Here is a 17,917-nt window from a genome sequence, read left to right as displayed (position 1 = left end):
CTAACCTGGCACTTGTTTCCCAGGATGCTAATCCGCCTACTAAAGCATCATGCAGGTCAGGTCAGGATGACGGCATCACCACTTCCCTGTCAATGAGAGCTATCTCAACAGAGGCATCACTAGCCTCCTGATGGACTAAAGTGGGTGGGAGAGCAGGTTAGAGACTAAGAGTCATCTTTCATACTCTTTGATTATATCGACTTTGATTTACCCCATATGGCCAGTGGAAAACAAATGGAGGCAGATTGAATGGTCATTGACTTTATGATACGATGATTCAAAAATACTGTATTATTTCTCTCATAAATTTACAGTATGTACAGGTGTAACCAGATGGATTCTCCTCTAAATTGGGGATATATGTCATTTTAATCTTCAAATTATAATTTAATGGATTTAATTCCACGGATTAGTCCCTTTTTAAATTCATAACCCTGGCAACTCTTAAATGATATATGGGCCAATGTTGGGTCTAGTAAACAAATAGTGAAAAGTATGTGATTATATCACTGAAGGGTCCAACTGCAGATGAAGACACCACTCATGCATCATGAGCAATCAGTGCATTTTATTTTCCATCACAGTACAAAAATAAATTAAAGAAAGCAGAAACAAACTGGAAAAGGTTCAATTACAGCAAAGGCTTTTTCAAAATAACTAGTAGCCTATCAGTGTAGAGTATCCTCTTTTTCCACTTCCTATTGGTTATAAGAAAACAAACTTCACACATTCTTCTGTACAAATAAACTCTCACACACACACACTCGGCACACATGCAGTCAATGAAATACCCTTTTGAAGTTCTTTAACACTGTTTCTTTTTTGTTCTACAAAGTACGTAACAAGATACAGAAAAAGTCAACAGAAATGTTCTAACTATCACGTCTTTTTTCTCTCTTTTTGTAAGGTTTTTCAAGTCTTTTTCAAACTACTCAGTGATACAATTGAAAAAAATGGCACATTTTAGTGAGTTGCTTTTGACCCTTGACCCCATATGCCCTGCCTTTTCCCCAGAGCAGTAGCCTGTCAAGTGCATGTCCCCCCCTATTGCACCACACAACACCCAACAACCCATTTCCTATTGCATTTCATCTCCCCATGACAAGGAACAATGCCACGGTACTGCTCCACAACACATGTACACGTGCACCATTCATTTTTCTCTTTGAGTCCAACTGATACAGCAGAGGAGAGAAATGATCATATCAACCAACAGTCCCTAAGAACAACCTTCATCACATGAGAAAAGAGAATAGCCTTTTTTTTCAGCATTAATTCTTTTTTTTAAACCACAACAAAAAAGTATTGTCTGCATATGACTGTCAACCATTTCCAGAAAGACATTTGAGAAACAACTATGAAACAAAGCATGCATCATTTCTCACTGTTGAGATGATGAAATACGGGCATATACTCTTGTTATCATAATTATGATTTTGATTTTTTTTTCTCCCCAAGGTCCAGTTTAGTGTATGTATACTATTGACAACTTACTCCTGTTAAATTGTGGATTCAATTCCACTTATCTCTTACAACATATACTGTAGCAGTGGTTGACAGAAAAACCTACCAGCTCCCTTTATCTTATTAGTTATTGGAGATGGAGGTACTATCATTCTACCCGTTTCTAGCCTTTATAGTTATTCAATGGAAATGATAGCCATGTACCTTGACTGCTCCATTTGCTCTCATGTAGATGTAGTCATGTCTGTCATGGTGTTCCTATTGCCCTCTATGCTCGTCCATTTCTCAGAGTGGCTTCAGCTGATTGAAAACCTGATTATCTCCATGGAGGTCAACTTGGATATAACCTACAGTTTAACCTAATCTCATCTCCTCCCCAGCTGAATAAATTGTCTTAGATTTTATTAATATTGGCATTAAGAGATTATTCCAGGGGAGGCTACCTGTCATATTCTCTGGTGTGACTGAGTGAAATGGCCTGCCATTGGCTGATGGTTATGTTGTCTTGTTGATATGTGGAGCTGGGTGGTGTGTTGGGTTTGGGATTGCTCTGTGTCTAGGGTCTTTGTCTTTACTCAAGGTCTCTCTGATGTGGTAGTTACTTTGGCGATGGTCAGACTTTTTTAAAATTGGTTTTTAATCTAGGGTCAATCTATAGCTTATTCCCTGCAACATTAATTTGCAACAACCATTGATCTTCATTCCCACCAAAGATAAGCTCACCAGTTACTCACACAGATCAATTTATCATTCATTCATGATCTTTTGAATACATGGGATGTGCCAAAATAACCAATTGAGTTTCAATTAGTTATAAGATGGAAATCCACCCAATCGCTCAACATGTGGATGTGTTTTCAGACCTACGGGATTTTCATCAAAGATATGGCACTAGCTAAACATTTGTTCAAGTTAAATGTCTTGTAGCAGAATATGGACCTTCATTCCAAAGTGTTTTTAGATACAACCTTTAGACAAAAATACACAATTATTCCTTGGTAAACAAATAGCCTATTTTAGCAAGCATAGCTAAATAAACTAGTTTTCACTTTTCTCACAGCATTCTCTAATGCAGATGCAGTTGGTTTAATTACAGATCAAATGGAAAGAAGTAAAGTAATTATTGTCGTCAGAAATTCAAGACAAATTGCATGGCACACATGCATTAGTTTATTTCTAAGTAAAAATTAAAAGCTTTTAAGAAAATCAATAAATAAACCACCCTGGGCTTGAGCATTTGAAGAGTACATTTTTTTTCTGAGATGAAAATAAAGTAGGTCTTAACATAAAGTGTGATAATCAAGCCTTGTGTTTGATGTTGTATGTCCTATTGTCTTGTTGTAAAAAATTAATAAAAAAGAAGCCCACAATGCAATTCAGGCCTGTTGTCAAGTCCTTCTGAACCAATCTTTCTCCACCAAACCCCTCTAGCCAAGTCACAAAAAATAAAGCCACAACAACATGAATCCAGCATCCATGCCCCCACTTTTCCATTCAGATCAGATACTGTTTGCACCGCAGCAGAACTGTCGAGTCCATATCCTTCCTTGCAGTGGGGGGTACATGGGTTTTCACTTCAGTCTAAAGAGCCAGCGTTGCAGCTTGTCTGTTGATGTGAACACTAGCCCAGTCACGCAAGGGCCCTTGACCATCCCGTTGTAGGCAGTGCATCTCAGACAGTCAGAACAAACAGCAGGTAGTTGGTAGGGTGCTGCAGCCTCAGTCCTCTCCACATTCATAGCTGTAGATGTGTTCCTTTTCTATTTTTTTCCCCCCCATTGTCGGTTTTGTATTTTTCAAATGTATTTATACATGTGCGTAAGCAGAGAATGTACCCGAGTCTGGCATTTTTTTTAGGTGTCAAAAGTGAAGTGAAAATGCAATTCTCTTTCCTTCGAAAAATATTAGTTTGGTCTTCAGAAAACTTGAGATATAAGATTTTTACCATAAAATGTTCGATTTTTTCCAGCAAACTGCGTTCCATTATCCCTCTGTTGTACCGTTAGCTCTCAAACATGCTTATAATCTAAAACGTTTTGGCTAAGATCTGAGCCAAATGAACCCTAAAAATGATTATCTTCCCATCAAAACTTCCCCTCCCTACTCCCTCAACCAATCTCCCATTTTGAAATACTAAACTGGTGTAGGCCCCTCTCCCCTGGTTTCCCTCCCCTTCCCTGAGCCCCGGGACCCTCACCGGTCCAGACCAATGAGCAAGCGGCTCCTCTCCTCCTCCTTCTGGCTTTCGTTCTTTAGGTCGGCAAACACCTGGGTGAAATAGTGCGGGTCCGAGTTGATCTGGAGCATCTTAGCACTCATCAGGTTGATTATGGACAGGCAGCGGTCCCAGAAGGTCTCCTTGGAGCTCTCCACCAGGAAGGGCTTGAGCGGGTAGGAGATTTCATTGCCCATGTATGAGTAGGACAGGTAGAGGCAGGTGAGCAGCACGGCCTGCAACTCGTGCTCATTGGCCACCTCGGAGGAGACCACGTCGCGGCACAGCATGTAGACAAACACCACGTTGGCCGGGGTGATGAACCCCTGATCTTGCCAACCCTGAAGAAGCAGAGAGCGGTCCACGCTCCGCAGCCACAGCACCGGGTCAGTGGGGGGCAGGTGTTTCAGTCGGTAGCAGCGCCGGCACAGGAACTCACCCAGGCAGCGCAGGAGCTCGCTGGTGGAGGCCTGGACGATCACCCTCTTGGGCGTGCCGGGGGCTGCATTAGAGTTGGTCAGGGGGGCCTTCTTGACTGACGAGGCGGCATTGTTGGAGCTCTTGACGAGGGCCGGGGTGCTCTGGTCCTGAGCGAAGGTGGACAGGTTGGCGCAGGACTGAGACTTCTTCAGGTTCTCGTTGTTGAAATGGGTCACATTGTTCTGGTATGTAGCATTGGGCTGCACCTTCTTTGAGCTTTTTTTCTTGGCCGACACAGCCACGATCCGCTTCCATGGCAGAACGTTGATGAGCGAGTGACGCTTCAGGTTCTTGTCTTTGGCGTTCTTGCTGTTCTGAACGGCCGCGTAGTGGCCCACTGTGGCTGGCCCATCTTCGCAGAGGGCTGCCTTCCTGTAGCTGGGCGAGAGCGACAGCACGGTTCCCATGGTGACTGAGTAGCAATATCCAGGGGCGTTAGCCTCTCTAGGTTAGTGGATGACCGACCAAAGAGAATGGCAGGGGAGGTCCTGAGGATCTCAATGCTTCTGAGCTGGGAGACCCTGGCTACAAGCGTCAGTTCCTTTCAGGCATCTAATGCCACAGTAGGTCCTTGTTGTCCTGACAGGAAGGTACGTACTGGATGGATCGGTCTGAGCAGATTCTCTCTTTGCACTTGGCTCTCCTTCTCAGCTAGGTCGAAAGTGCCTGTGGAAAACAAAATGGTTCAATGTTAGCAAAAATGTAATGCATGTCTACAGTAGCTATTAGCTATATTTTACCACTCATTGCGTGTTCATAAATGTGAGCAATATACAATGTATTTGATGTTGAGAATTAAATAGGTCTATCTTGATTGTGAGAATTAAATAAATGCAAAGATATTTCCTAATTGAAAATAATTATGGATTATTTGGCTGCAAGCATTGTTCGGCTACATTCTGTTTTGGTTGTGTACGTCGGCTGCTGTCCAAGGTCCTTAAATCACCTGTCTGTGTCCTTATAAAAGGAGCATGTCATAAGTGATGCTGTGAAGGCTATTGTGTTGAGATATCTTGGTTGGCTCTAATAATTCACAGGAATTTCCATAACATTCAGATATGCTTTCATAAGCATGGACCCCCTCCCAGGCAAACCGGCAACCCAGGGACCCCCATAATACGTACATTTTTTTGCTAAGTAATCCACATTTTTAAAAATGAATAGATTTGGTAAACATATTTGTTTTGACCTACCCACATTATAATTGGAAGAGGAAGTGTAAACTCAATTCCTTTTAGCTAGAAAGGTAACTTCAAACACATGTTTACTCAAAGCAGCTGTTTAGCTGGTTTTAAACAAAGGTTAGCCATGTGTTGGCAAAATGTATGTCCAAGTCAAGAAAGCTTACCAGCAGCACATGCCGTACTGAGGGCGGTCATGTACCTATTATTTTAGAGGGAGCACAAAGTAGGTGAGGATGGAGTGGGGGTGATTGGAGAATTCAGATTTTTCTTTTAAAACACTTGAAACATGTTTTCCTGCAATCTAGAGCCATAATAATTATGTATAATTATAGTGATTTAGTAATTAACTTTACATCTGAACATTTTAAAAACAGGACATATGAGGGGGCATGTGCCCCCTATGGGCATGACACCTCTGGCACTGGAAGCCTAATCGCTGGTGCTTTTTCAAAGCCTGTCAGATACTCTAGTTAGTGTATTTTCCTCAATAATAGGATTTGAGAAATAAAGAAATCATCAGAAACAAGATATTTTACTATTTTCTACTGTAGATATGTAATTCAAAATTCGTTTATTCTGTTGTTGATAGAGATATTCATAAAAACAATGACCCTTAGGGGGCAGCGGGCCCTCGGTGGAATACGCCTGGTGTATACAGTAGATTTTATATCGACAAGTGCTCGGTGGTCCAATTTGAATGATCTAATTATGCTGTATTGTTTTTACTTGGTAAATGAAAAACAGACGGGTGAATCTAGGCATATACCAGGGAATGTTATGGTGCCTTCAAAGCACTCAGCAGTTCTGACAGCAAATAACAACAAGTTGGATTAGCAACTACACTGCTTGCTAGTCGACTATCCGCATGGTAAACCAAAGTAAACACATCCGAAGGGCCCCTATGCCTTTAATTTAAAAAAATCCAACAGCCGTCCAACTTACAACTTTTATATTGATCTCAACACATCCAATTCCTCTTGAATTATACATGGACATGCTTTAATTCGATCGAAGCCTAACGAATGATGGATGTATCCATGCTCATACAGTAGTAGCGTTTTAAAATGGAAGCCTGAAATGTAAACACCTTTATGTGAAGGTCACATTTGCTATAGCCTACGAAATCATTGAGAATTGAAAAAGATGTTTGTAAAATTATATAAACTTATTATTGCTATGCACTGTTTCTTAACTTTTGCATCTATTGGCTAGCCTAATAATAATAGTATATTGTTGAGGAGTCGTGCGCTGAGAAACATTTCAACGAGATAAGATTAAACCATTACCAAAACAACAAAAAAGTGATTGCGACTCAAAGATTTTAAGTTGATTTCAAGCAGGCTATTCGATTTGTCAGAAAATCCCATATGTTTGGCTATTTTACTTGTTAATTGAAATATAAAGACAGTTTGTCTAGCTGCAAGCTTTGGTTTCAAGGCTGTTACATGTGGTTGTGTAGATCGGCTGCTGTCCATGGTTCTGAAATCGAGAGTCCGCGTCCTAATAAAAGGCGCTAACTCAACGCTGAGTAATATGGAATTCCAACAAACCCTTTTGACATGACTCCTCATTATGGTGCATATGGGTAGCTTCCTGCAAAAAAAATATAGGATATCTCAAAATCTATCAGTTCAGCCTATTTTCCCAAGTGATGTTGCCTATTCTCACATGTTGATGTTTTCCATTTAGAATTCAGTATGTTATCCTTCGAAATAGGCTACAATATTAGACAAATTATACAATCATTACTTACAGTGTGATATTTGTCCTCCAGTAAATGAAAAAAATGGCACTGCAGTGATGGCTTCTTAAACAGTAGCAGCCAATTCATTTGATATTGTGCACATCAAGGTGAAACCTCAAACCATCTTGGAAAATGCAGATAAAAAAAAAAAAACTGTACAATCCAAGGAAAGAAAAGGCATTAATCAAGCAAAAGCATCGCACGCCTTGACATATCCTAGTTATCGCCCGTCTCTGGTGCGCAGCGGATGGTAGGCAACTGTGGAATGGATGCTGATATGAAGATGTGTTGTTGGTCCTCACCGCGAGATGCGCTTTCAAGGGTTGCAGTGCACTCCCACTGGCTCCCTGGTGTAAAAAGGGAGAAAGGCAGTGGTCGAGCTCTGTCCGTGGTGCTGTAATTTGCAACTCCGTCCAATCACAACAAAGCTGCACTCAATGAATGGATTTTAGCATGTAGCCCAACTGTTTTAATTAAACAAGAAAAGTAGCCAATAAATAAATATCCACAGTTATGAAAGATATTTTTATTTATCAATAACCTACATTTCAAATCACATCTAGGCTGTCAAAATGAGTCGCATAAATCTAAATGTAGGGATAGCCATGATAGAATTAAAATAAATGACATTTTGCAGTATGAAATCTCTTGAGATGCACCATCCTGTTTAAGTGTCCAACTTATCATTGTTCAGACCTAGTAAGGGTATATTAATCTCCTTTTCACTTTTTTTCTTCCATGAACAGACCACTTTGAATTAAATGGTGTAGGCCCAGTGGTGTAGTGGTGCCTAGAGAAGGGGGTGTACTCCAAAGTTGCCAAAAAATTCTCAAATGGCCCACCCCGCAAAGGAAAGGCGCCCTGTGTGAAAAATAATTTGAGAATAGTGACATACACTCTGAAATTGGTCTTTCACAGTCAGGCCAACCGACGCTGTACTGGGTAAGTGCTAATAGTAGGCCGTGTCAGAAAAGCAGTTTTTCCAGATTTTCACTCTCAAAGTCACACTTTTTTAATAGAAAAACAAACAAAATTTGATGTTCTAAATCAATAACAATGCTTAAAACACACCAGGAGACCACTTTTGAGGTCTGGGAAAAATCGAAGAAATTTCTATTTTTGAGTGTAGTTACCCTTTAATTCAAGTGAGCAGGTACCTAGTACTGTTGTTTGTTAGTGGTATTTCTGTAGCACATGAAGGAGTTTGCAAAACAAATGGCCACTGGATTGATGGAAATAATCATGATATCATTCTGCCAGGTAGGCATAGGCTACTTTGTAGCTAGTTAACATTTCATTGAGAAGGTTTTTGGGAAAGCCTTTCCATCTACCAGAAGATGGTTAGGCCTAATTATTATCATCATAGCAAGGCTATATTTTTCCTGTTGTTTGAAACCTGTAAATTTTACTTCATATTATAATGAAGTCACCTAGTAAAATACTACTAAAAGTCAAAAAGTATTTGGATTTAAATATACTTAAGTATCAAAAGTAAATGTAATTGCTAAACAAAATACTTAAGTGTGAAAAGTAAAATAATTTCAAATTCCTTTTTATTTAATCATTTACAGTATTTAACTAGGCAAGTCAAATTCTTATCTACAAAAAGGAAAAAGTCCTCCTGCGGGGATGGGGGCTAGGATTATAAATATAGGACAAAACACATCACGACAACACCACATAGAGAGAGAATAAAGAAAACATAGCAAGGCAGCAACACAACATGACCACAACATGGTAGCAGCACAAAACATAGTACAAACATTATTGGGCACAGACAACCGCACAAAGGGCAAGAAGGTAGAGACAACAATACATCATGTAAAACAGCCACAACTGTCAGTAAGAATGTCCAGGATTGAGTCTTTGAATGAAGAGATGGAGATAAAAGGGTCCAGTTTGAGTGTTTGTTGCAGCTCGTTCCAGTCGCTAGCTGCAGTGAACTGAAAAGAGGAGCAACCCAGGGAAGTGTGTGCTTTGGGGACCTTTAACAGAATGTGACTGGCAGAACGGGTGTTGTATGTGGAGGATGAGGGCTGCAGTAGATATCTCAGATAGGGGGAAGTGAGGCCTAAGAGGGTTTTTATAAATAAGCATCAACCAGTGGGGTCTTGCGATGGGTATACAGAGATGACCAGTTTACAGAGGAGTATAGAGCGCAGTGATGTGTCCTATAAGAAGCATTGGTGGCAAATCTGATGGGCGAATGGTAAAGAATATCTAGCCGCTTGAGAGCACCCTTACCTGCCGATCTACAGATTATGTCTGCGTAATCTACCCTGGGTAGGATGGTCCTCTGAATCAGGGTTAGTTTGGCAGAGGGGGTGAAAGAGGTGCGATTACAATAGAGGAAACCAAGTCTAGATTTAACTTTAGCCTGCCGATTTGATATGTGCTGAGAGAAGGACAGTGTATCATCTAGCCATACTCCCAAGTACTTATGAGGTGACTATCTCAAGCCCTAAACCCTCAGAGGTAGTAATCACACCTGTGGGGGGAGGGGCATTCTTCTTACCAAACCACTTTACCTTTATTTTGGAGGTGTTCAGAACAAGGTTAAGGGTAGAGAAAGCTTTTTGGACACAAAGAATGCTTTGCTGTAGAGTTTAACACAAAATCTAGGAGGGGCCAGCAGACTATCATCTGCATATAAATGGATGAGAGCTTCCTACTGCCTGAGCTATGTTGTTAATGTAAATTGAGCATAACATGGGGCTCCGAATCCAGCCTTGGGGTACCCCCTTGGTGACAGGCAGTGGCTGATACAGCAGATTTTCTGACTTTATACACTGCACTCTTTGAGAGGTAGTTAGCAAACCAGTTCAAAGACCCCTCAGAGACACCAATTTTCCTTAGCCGGCCCACACGAATGGAATGGTCTACGGTATCAAAAGCTTTGGCCAAGTCAATAAAAATAGCAGCACAACATTGCTTAGAATCAAGGGCAATGGCAACATCGTTGAGGACCTATAAGGTTGCAGTGACACATCCATTACCTGAGCAGAAACCAGATTGCATACAAGAGAGAATACTATAGACATCAAGACAGCCAGCCAGTTGATTGACAAGTTTTTCCAACACTTGATAAACAGGGCAAAATAAAAATAGGCCTATAAAAGTTAGGATCAGCTTGATCTCCCCCTTTAAATAAAGGATGAACCGTGGCTGCCTTCCAAGCAATGGGAACCTCCCCAAAAAGGAGAGACAGGTTAAAAATGGTTGAAGATAGGCTTGGCGATGATAGAGGCAGCAACCTTAAAGAAGAAAGGGTCTAAACCATCTGACCCAGATGTTTTTTGGGGTTAAGTTTGAGGTGCTAAAGGAGCTCCTGAGACTCAGTGACTGTCTGCAGGGAGAAACTTTGTAGCAGGGCAGGGGGAAAAGTGGGAGAAGCATCGGGGATAGTCGCATTAGAAGGGGTGGGAGATGAGGAAATGTTGGACGGGCAAGGAGGCATGGCTGAGACAAATAGGAATCCTGACTTAACGAAGTGGTGATTAAAGAGCTCAGCCATGTGCTTCTTGTCAGTAACAACCACATCAAATTAAGGGACATGGGCAGCTGTGAGGAGGAGGGTTATTCTCCAGGTCTTTAACCGTTTTCCAGAAGTTCTTGGAGTTAGACCTAGAGAGAGAGAACTACTCCTTAAAGTAACTAACTTTGGCCTTCATGATAGCCTGGGTGCACATATTTCTCATTTGCCTAAACGAGAGCCAGTCAGCCTGAGTATGTGTGTGCTGAGCCTTTCGTCAAATGCAATGCTTGAAGTGGAGTAACTGTGCAAAATCACAGTCGTACCAGGGGCTGAACCTGATTTTAATTATCATTTTCTTTGGGTCATGTTTAACAATACCACTGAAAATATCAAAAAAGGTCCAAGCTTCTTCGACAGAGGGGATCAAGCTAATTCGATACAATTTGAGGCCAGTTCACGAAGGAAGGCATTAAAGTTTTTTAGCAAGCGTCTATGACAAATCAGGACAGGTCGTTTCACTGAGCAGCCATTACGAACACCGGCTGTAAAACAGTGATCACTAAGGTAATTTCAGAAAACACCAGATGGATACCCATCAGGATAATTGTGAGGATAACATCGAGTGGCCTTTTCTGGGTGTTAATTAAGCAAACCAGAAGGCACAATTTTCTTGTTTTTTATTTAAGGATAGCCAGGGGCACACTCAGACATAATTTACAAATCAAGCATTTGTGTTTAGTGAGTCCGCCAGATGACCAGGGATGTTTTCTTAAGTGCATTAATTTGACCCTGTTCCTGTCTTGTTAGCCATTCAAAATAGTACTTTTGGGTGTCAGGAGAAATGTATGGAGTAAAAAGTACATTATTTTCTTTAGGAATGTAGTTTAGTAAAAATAAAAATTGTCCAAAATATAAAGTAAAGTGCATATACCCCCCAAAAACTACTTAAGCAGAAGTACTTTACACCACTGATTGAGGCATGTCTTACCTTGCTTCAAAGTAGCCTATAGCCCAAATTCCACCATAGAAACTTGGACGCAATTATTTATAGACATCCACATATGCGTTTTCCTGTTCTAATAGTTTTCTTTCAACTTTCTTTCATTGTCAAGTAGCCAACATGGGGATGAAGAAGTGAGTGTATAGCGTACCCTCGCTACACAACTGTGTAGGCCCTACACTAAATGCTGATTATTGGGCCTAAGTGAAATTGGCATCACATTCTGCTCCTACAATTTATTTGATTGGGTGAGTCAGTCAGCACGGCAAAATATAACCGTAATATAACCGTATACTGTTTACTATAAATACTGAACTACAAATCCCCAAAACGTATATTTGGCTCCCTCTCCCGTGATGTAGCTGCGTAGTCCTTGACGTATTTCCTTATGGCATTGTTGATTGTTGTAGGCAGGCAGCTTTTGAATCGGTAGCTGGCTAGCTAAGATGGCGGCTGCGGCAGTGGTTGAGTTTCAGAGAGCTCAGTCTCTCATTAGCACGGATCGTAACGCCTCTATTGATATTCTGCATTCTATCGGTAAGTAATGGTGGTGGGCATTTAGACGAGAAAGAACCGTATTGTTGTTGTATTTCTGTTCGATTTAAGTCACCGCAAAGTCAGTTTTATACACTGACGAGAGCCGGTTTGTGTGCGGTGCTGACTCACTGTAGAATCGTTGGGTTGCTAGCTAGATAGCTAGCACGGTGGTCGTTGGGATGACTGGCTAGCTATAGTAGGCCATGATGATCTGGAACGCCCAGACTGACTGCAAAGACGTTAGCTAGGTATTATGTTGTTTTTATGCAACATGTTTGTAACTAACTAACAGTTATCAAAATACAATTCAAAGTCGCTAGATAGCTAACGTTAGGTAGCTAGCTAGCAGCCTTGTAATAAAAGCTAGTTAGCCAACTATAGTAACCAGTCAGCTAGCTAACTAGCTACCTCAATGCACCTGATAATTGAATTAATCTTAGTTAGGTATGTAATTTTGGTGTAGACAATGTAGGTACTGTTAGACGCTCTAAAATTAGTTACTACGTTTGCTTGCTTACGTTGCCAAATGACCAGTGAGGTCAAATCTACTGTTCAATAGCTATCGCTAGGTAGCTAATTAACTACCAACTTGTTGTTGACAGTTCTGTAGTTAGCTTTGTAGCATGCTATTCCCTGTGTTGTAGTTGCCATCAAATTGCATTAGTCACGATGCCCCAGGTAGCTGTTGACTTGCAAGCCTAGTAGACCCAGATAAGCAGTAACTAAGACAGACAAGGAACACAGTAGTGTTAGCTAGGACTAGGAGACTGACATTGGCTATGTCTTTTCATACACTGACAATCTGTGCATTATTTTCCTTGTCGAACAGTGAGGAGAGATATCCAGGACAGTGATGAAGAAGCCGTTCGGGTTAAAGAACAAAGCATCTTGGAGCTGGGGTCACTCCTGGCCAAAACAGGACAGGCTGCAGGTGAGCCTCAACACACACACACACACCATATCTGGTCTATTATCCTGGCTGCTGACCTAGACTAACTTGGGAGTGTGTAATCCATTAGCTGCACCATGATTCACAGTAATTGCTTAACTGTTCAGTAGTACCCAATAACAGATTATTTCCAGTTATGAAGCTAACATCGCTATTTTGACAGACACAACACAACCTTGGATAGATAGGCTTATTGGGTAGACAAGATATGCTTACTGTTGTAATTCATTTAGCCCTAATTTCTGCTGTGGTCATTCCTCTACCCCAGAGTTGGGGGGTCTGCTGAAGTTTGTGCGGCCATTCCTCATCTCCATCAGTAAGGCTAAGGCAGCCCGGCTGGTCCGCTCCCTGCTTGACCTCTTCCTAGACATGGAGGCAGCTACAGGCCAGGAGGTGGAGCTGTGTCTGGAATGCATTGAGTGGGCCAAGGTGGAGAAGAGGACCTTCCTCAGGCAGGCTCTTGAGGTAAGTTGACCCCCTTCACCTAGAAGACGAGCTGTTGTAGACTGACGATTTAGTTTGAAGACCGTATGTGATTTAGTCTCAACATATTTCCCTACCATCCCAAAGTGATATCATTCATATTTTTACACTATGATGTGTTTCAATGGCAATCAATGACACATTACTCTTCCCCTCTCCCCAGGCCCGTCTGATCTCGCTCTATTTTGACACCAAAAGATACCAGGAGGCCTTGGCGCTTGGTGAGTGACAGTTCTATCTGTATGGACTGACAATATTATCCCTGCTCCATGAGCTCGGCATCTGTCTGAGCGTGGAGGGCTAAGCATTTGATATGTTCACCCATAGCTGTATCCAACGCTATGTAGCGTGACTTAGTATCCCATTCACCCCTGTCTCCTGGACGCCTTATAATGAGCTGTCAAACAGGTCGAGACTCATGACATTGAGTTGATCTTTAATATTCCACAACACCAAGATTGTGGGCCACACACATATATACTAACAATGTGTTAACTAGAAGGCACTTTAGATAAGTGTCTGCTAAATTACTATATGACCATTATGTTTTTCTGGTGTTCAGGCACCCAGCTGCTCCATGAGCTGAAGAAGATGGATGACAAGGCGCTGCTGGTGGAGGTGCAGCTGCAGGAGAGCAAGACGTACCACGCGCTCAGCAACCTGCCCAAGGCCCGTGCTGCTCTCACCTCAGCCCGCACCACGGCCAACGGCATCTACTGTCCCCCCAAGCTGCAAGCCGCCCTGGACATGATGTCAGGTCAGTCCCAGTGAACGAGCCTCCATCCATAGCCCCCTACAGTTGCTAAGCCATTGAGGAACACTAATCGCAGCTTATGTTGTACAACTTTCTGTTTTTTCTGACAAAATAACAGCAGAATAGAATACACTCTGAGCTCTTGTTTTGTTCTATCAATAAAATAATCAATGAAGCTGTCAATTCATCAGAAAAATGGCCTATATTCATTGTGTATTAATTTACAAAGGATTTCAATGTCAATACCTTACTCATTTGTAACACCCAGAATTAGTTTATTGACCCAAATTTAAGAAGGTGATGTAGTGTGTTGAGGTGGTGAAGTGCCATGCTTAGTGTGGATGACTGACCATGCTTCCTCCCTGCAGGGATTGTCCATGCAGCTTCGGAGAAAGACTGGAAGACTGCCTACTCCTACTTCTTTGAGGCCTTTGAGGGCTACGATTCCATCGACCACCCTAAAGCCATTACCGGTCTCAAATACATGCTGCTCTGCAAGATCATGCTCAGCCTGTAAGTGATACTACCTCCTAGCTGTGTCGCAATGATATGAAGCATACAGGTATGGCTTGGGGTAGCGTTGATGTGTTCCGACTTGGTTGACCCTCTGGTGCTGGTCTCTTTCAGACCAGAAGAGGTGCAATCCCTGATCAGCGGTAAACTGGCCCTGCGGCATGCGGGCCGACAGGTAAGAACCCACCATTTGCGTGTGTGGGGGTGGTTTTTCCTCAACCTGCATTGTGTAACAAGTTTAAATTGGTTGGTACCTGGCTGACCGTAGTCTCTACCTCCCTTTGCAGACAGATGCACTGAAATGTGTTGCACAAGCCAGCAAGAACAGATCATTAGCAGACTTTGAAAAGGTAACAACTCTCTTTTGCCCTCATTGTTGGTGCAATGTTTTTTTTGTGTGTCTGTCTGAGGACCTCTATTGTGACTGGCCCATTTGTATCCTCCCTTGTCTCACCTTCCCTCTCCTCCCCACTAAGCCTCTTTCTTTTCTCCCTCTTTCTTTCCTCTCTTTCTTTCCTCTCCGTCTCCTCCTATTTCCTCCATCTCTAGGCCCTTACAGAATACAAAGCAGAGTTGAGAGACGACCCCATCATCAGAACCCACCTGGCCACACTGTATGACAACCTGCTGGAAGGGAACCTTATCCGTGTCATCGAACCCTTCTCCAGAGTACAGGTATGTACATCCGGGGACGGTAAATATGTCTTGCTGTTGGATTTCTAACTAACCACTCTTATCATAATCCTTTATGGTGTTTCTCCTTTCCAGATTGAACACATATCAGGTCTCATCAAACTGTCAAAGGTATAGCGGTTTCTGCTTTGCTACCTTAATTTCTTTGGTATTTGAGGAGGGGGAAAATCGGCAAGCATTTAGTCCTGTGTTATAATAGTCACACATCTTATGAATCCTATATGCCTTGATGTATTGTCAGTAATCAGTGGGTATGTGGGTTTTTTTCTCCCTTAGGCGGATGTCGAGAGGAAATTGTCACAGATGATCCTGGACAAGAAGTTTCATGGTAAATCAATTCTCTACTTGCTTGGTATAAACTACTCTATCACACCTCTACTTGTATTCTGTTCAGTGAAATGTTGTTTAGTCTAAATTGCCTGTATGACTCATTATAGGGATCCTGGACCAAGGTGAGGGTGTCTTGATCATATTTGATGAGCCACCAGTTGACAAGACTTATGGAGCGGCCTTGGAAACTATTCAGAACATGAGCAAAGTTGTGGACTCGCTTTACAACAAAGCGAAGAAGCTAACATAGGTGGGGCTCTTCAAGAGCGACACTTGCCACATGTTCTGTCAGATTGCATAACTCACTGCATCCTTCCAAACAGGAAAGGATGACTTTTCAAACCACTGTGCTTACTGTAGATCTTGTGTATTTTTCATCCTCAGAACAAATGGCGGGACCACAGCAGCACAGTGGCGGGTGTGTGTGTGACCAGAGTGTGTAACGTTTTAAGAAGGGGACATGGGAGAGCGACCAAAAAAGTCAACAGGATTCCCGGTTCCCCCTCAACGGACAATTCCATCACCCCTCTAATTCGCATTATTTTATTTTTTGATGTTCTTTCAGGATTCTGTTAATCTCATCGGCCACAGCAGGCTATCAGGGAATATTGTACAACCACAATAAAAGTTTAAGAAAGAGAAATACATGTTTATCTCCTGTAGAATAAAGATTAGGCTTACAAAGCCTACAGCTGACTCCGTTGCCACAGGAAAAGGTGCAATATCGAGCGCCACCAACACTGCTTCTTTTACAGGCCCGGGCAGGGACAAGGCGTTTGGTCAAGGTGGTCTCTTCATTTCTCTCTGTTCATATCTTTCTGAAGCAGATGGGGTTTCAGCTAGTTGAAGGTAGGTTAGAAAACATTGGGATACCCTAGCTGTTAAATTTGCATGTTGACATTTCTCTTGAGTCTTGTCCTGGAGGAAGAACTGTGCAATTTCCCCTTAGACGCACCAGCTGAAAAGTCAAAGGGGGCTATACTGTAGATATTCATGAAAACAGAAATGAGCTTTTTGGTCATAATTTAAGGTTATGCATTAGGCTTAGCATTGTGGTTCGGTTTAAAGTCAGATTTTTGTGCCAGCTAGTGAACCACTCCGCAGAGCTTCCTCCAGAACAAGATTAATGATGACAAATGCTAACCTGTGTTAAATTTAGTCAAACTAGCTCCGTCTAACTCTTGCTGTGCTCATCATATTCATGCCAAGAGTCAGTCAATTCCCCTTCATGATATTTCAAATGGTTGTCAACATCACTTTTTTGGGGTTGTGTTTTGTTTTTAACTCAAATAAATCGGACACTTTTGTCCCCTTCATACTGTGAGTACATACTGCAGAATGGATGCTGTTTCACACCACTAGTGCCCTCTTTTGGCCCTCTACTTTGCCTCAACGTTTGGCTACATTTATATAATTTGGGGGTGCAGAAGTGGAGATGTATTGATTGCTTCTGACCGTCTGTCTGATCCCGAGTGACCGATTAATCCATTGTTAGATCCTGGTATGCTAATAACCAAACAACAATTTGTATGGTTTAGATTTTTTTTTTTCATTTGTCATTTTCAGAAATAAACATTTTTGTATTTTTAAGGATTTCTGTCTGCCTCTTGGAAAATATCACTGACCCTGGCAAAGTTCGATTGGGCCAGTTTAGCCCTATGATGTGCTCTTGCGCTAAGGTCATTTGGGTTGGGTGTCCCTTGTTGGACAAGTGACTTCAGTTGATTTGGACGCCAGTGTAGAAATAAAGGTCTAATAGACGAAGGCCTGCAAAGTAAATGTGTGCTGGGACTAGCAGCTTCAACGGGGTGGGGAAGAATGAATCTCTCCAGTTGCTTACTGGGTGGAAGTAAGGAAGAAGGTCAAATCAAAGGGAAGAGCTGTGTAGGAAAAATCCCTGTCAAGTCAACTCTGGGATTGCCATGTTGTGAACTGCAATTGGAGGGTTATGAATACTTTGGTATTGTGTATTGTCTTTTCTCCTGCTGGGCAAATATTCCTGTGTTGGAAAATGGCCTCGTTCCATCAAAGGGCATTAAACCACAATTTCAATGACATCTTTGGATTGTTTTTTACAGAAGGCAATGTAAATATTT

At 42.0% G+C, this 17,917-nt stretch overlaps 2 protein-coding genes across 4 annotated transcripts; one reads left to right on the top strand and one right to left on the bottom strand.

The window, feature by feature from the left end:
• Window positions 1-548: 548 nt before the first annotated feature.
• On the bottom strand, window positions 549-11,719 carry LOC109870084 (cyclin-dependent kinase 5 activator 1-like). 3 transcript variants are annotated; one of them, XM_020460418.2, is made up of 4 exons: window positions 11,551-11,719; window positions 7,097-7,434; window positions 6,894-6,936; window positions 549-4,825 (listed from the first exon to the last, which is right to left on the bottom strand). In XM_020460418.2, the coding sequence occupies exon 4, from the start codon at window positions 4,564-4,566 to the stop codon at window positions 3,658-3,660; it is 909 nt and encodes a 302-aa protein (XP_020316007.1). In that variant the 5' UTR covers window positions 4,567-4,825; window positions 6,894-6,936; window positions 7,097-7,434; window positions 11,551-11,719; the 3' UTR covers window positions 549-3,657. The 3 variants fall into 3 exon arrangements, with proteins under 3 accessions (XP_020316007.1, XP_031660464.1, XP_020316008.1); XM_031804604.1 differs by lacking the exon at window positions 6,894-6,936; XM_020460419.2 differs by lacking the exons at window positions 6,894-6,936; window positions 7,097-7,434.
• LOC109870083 (26S proteasome non-ATPase regulatory subunit 11B) lies at window positions 11,713-17,878 on the top strand. The gene is made up of 14 exons (XM_020460417.2): window positions 11,713-11,810; window positions 11,973-12,099; window positions 12,929-13,030; window positions 13,317-13,513; window positions 13,695-13,752; window positions 14,094-14,288; window positions 14,654-14,798; window positions 14,913-14,973; window positions 15,086-15,148; window positions 15,348-15,473; window positions 15,567-15,602; window positions 15,768-15,819; window positions 15,929-16,071; window positions 16,206-17,878. Exons 2-13 carry the CDS (start codon window positions 12,009-12,011, stop codon window positions 16,069-16,071), a joined length of 1,269 nt encoding a protein of 422 aa, XP_020316006.1. The 5' UTR covers window positions 11,713-11,810; window positions 11,973-12,008; the 3' UTR covers window positions 16,206-17,878.
• The last annotated feature ends 39 nt before the right edge of the window (window positions 17,879-17,917 follow it).

This window comes from Oncorhynchus kisutch, linkage group LG25 (genome assembly GCF_002021735.2).
Source record: "Oncorhynchus kisutch isolate 150728-3 linkage group LG25, Okis_V2, whole genome shotgun sequence".
Taxonomy (NCBI): domain Eukaryota; kingdom Metazoa; phylum Chordata; class Actinopteri; order Salmoniformes; family Salmonidae; genus Oncorhynchus; species Oncorhynchus kisutch.
This window is presented reverse-complemented; position numbering and strand designations above follow the sequence as displayed.

Bases quoted from the DNA above. Each gene is read 5' to 3' on its own strand.
- LOC109870084 (XM_020460418.2), bottom strand. From the start codon at position 4,566: ATGGGAACCGTGCTGTCGCTCTCGCCCAGCTACAGGAAGGCAGCCCTC.
- LOC109870083 (XM_020460417.2), top strand. From the start codon at position 12,009: ATGGCGGCTGCGGCAGTGGTTGAGTTTCAGAGAGCTCAGTCTCTCATT. The intron at 12,100-12,928 runs GTAAGTAATGGT...CTTGTCGAACAG, and splicing joins TGATATTCTGCATTCTATCG to TGAGGAGAGATATCCAGGAC. The intron at 15,603-15,767 runs GTATAGCGGTTT...TTTCTCCCTTAG, and splicing joins GTCTCATCAAACTGTCAAAG to GCGGATGTCGAGAGGAAATT.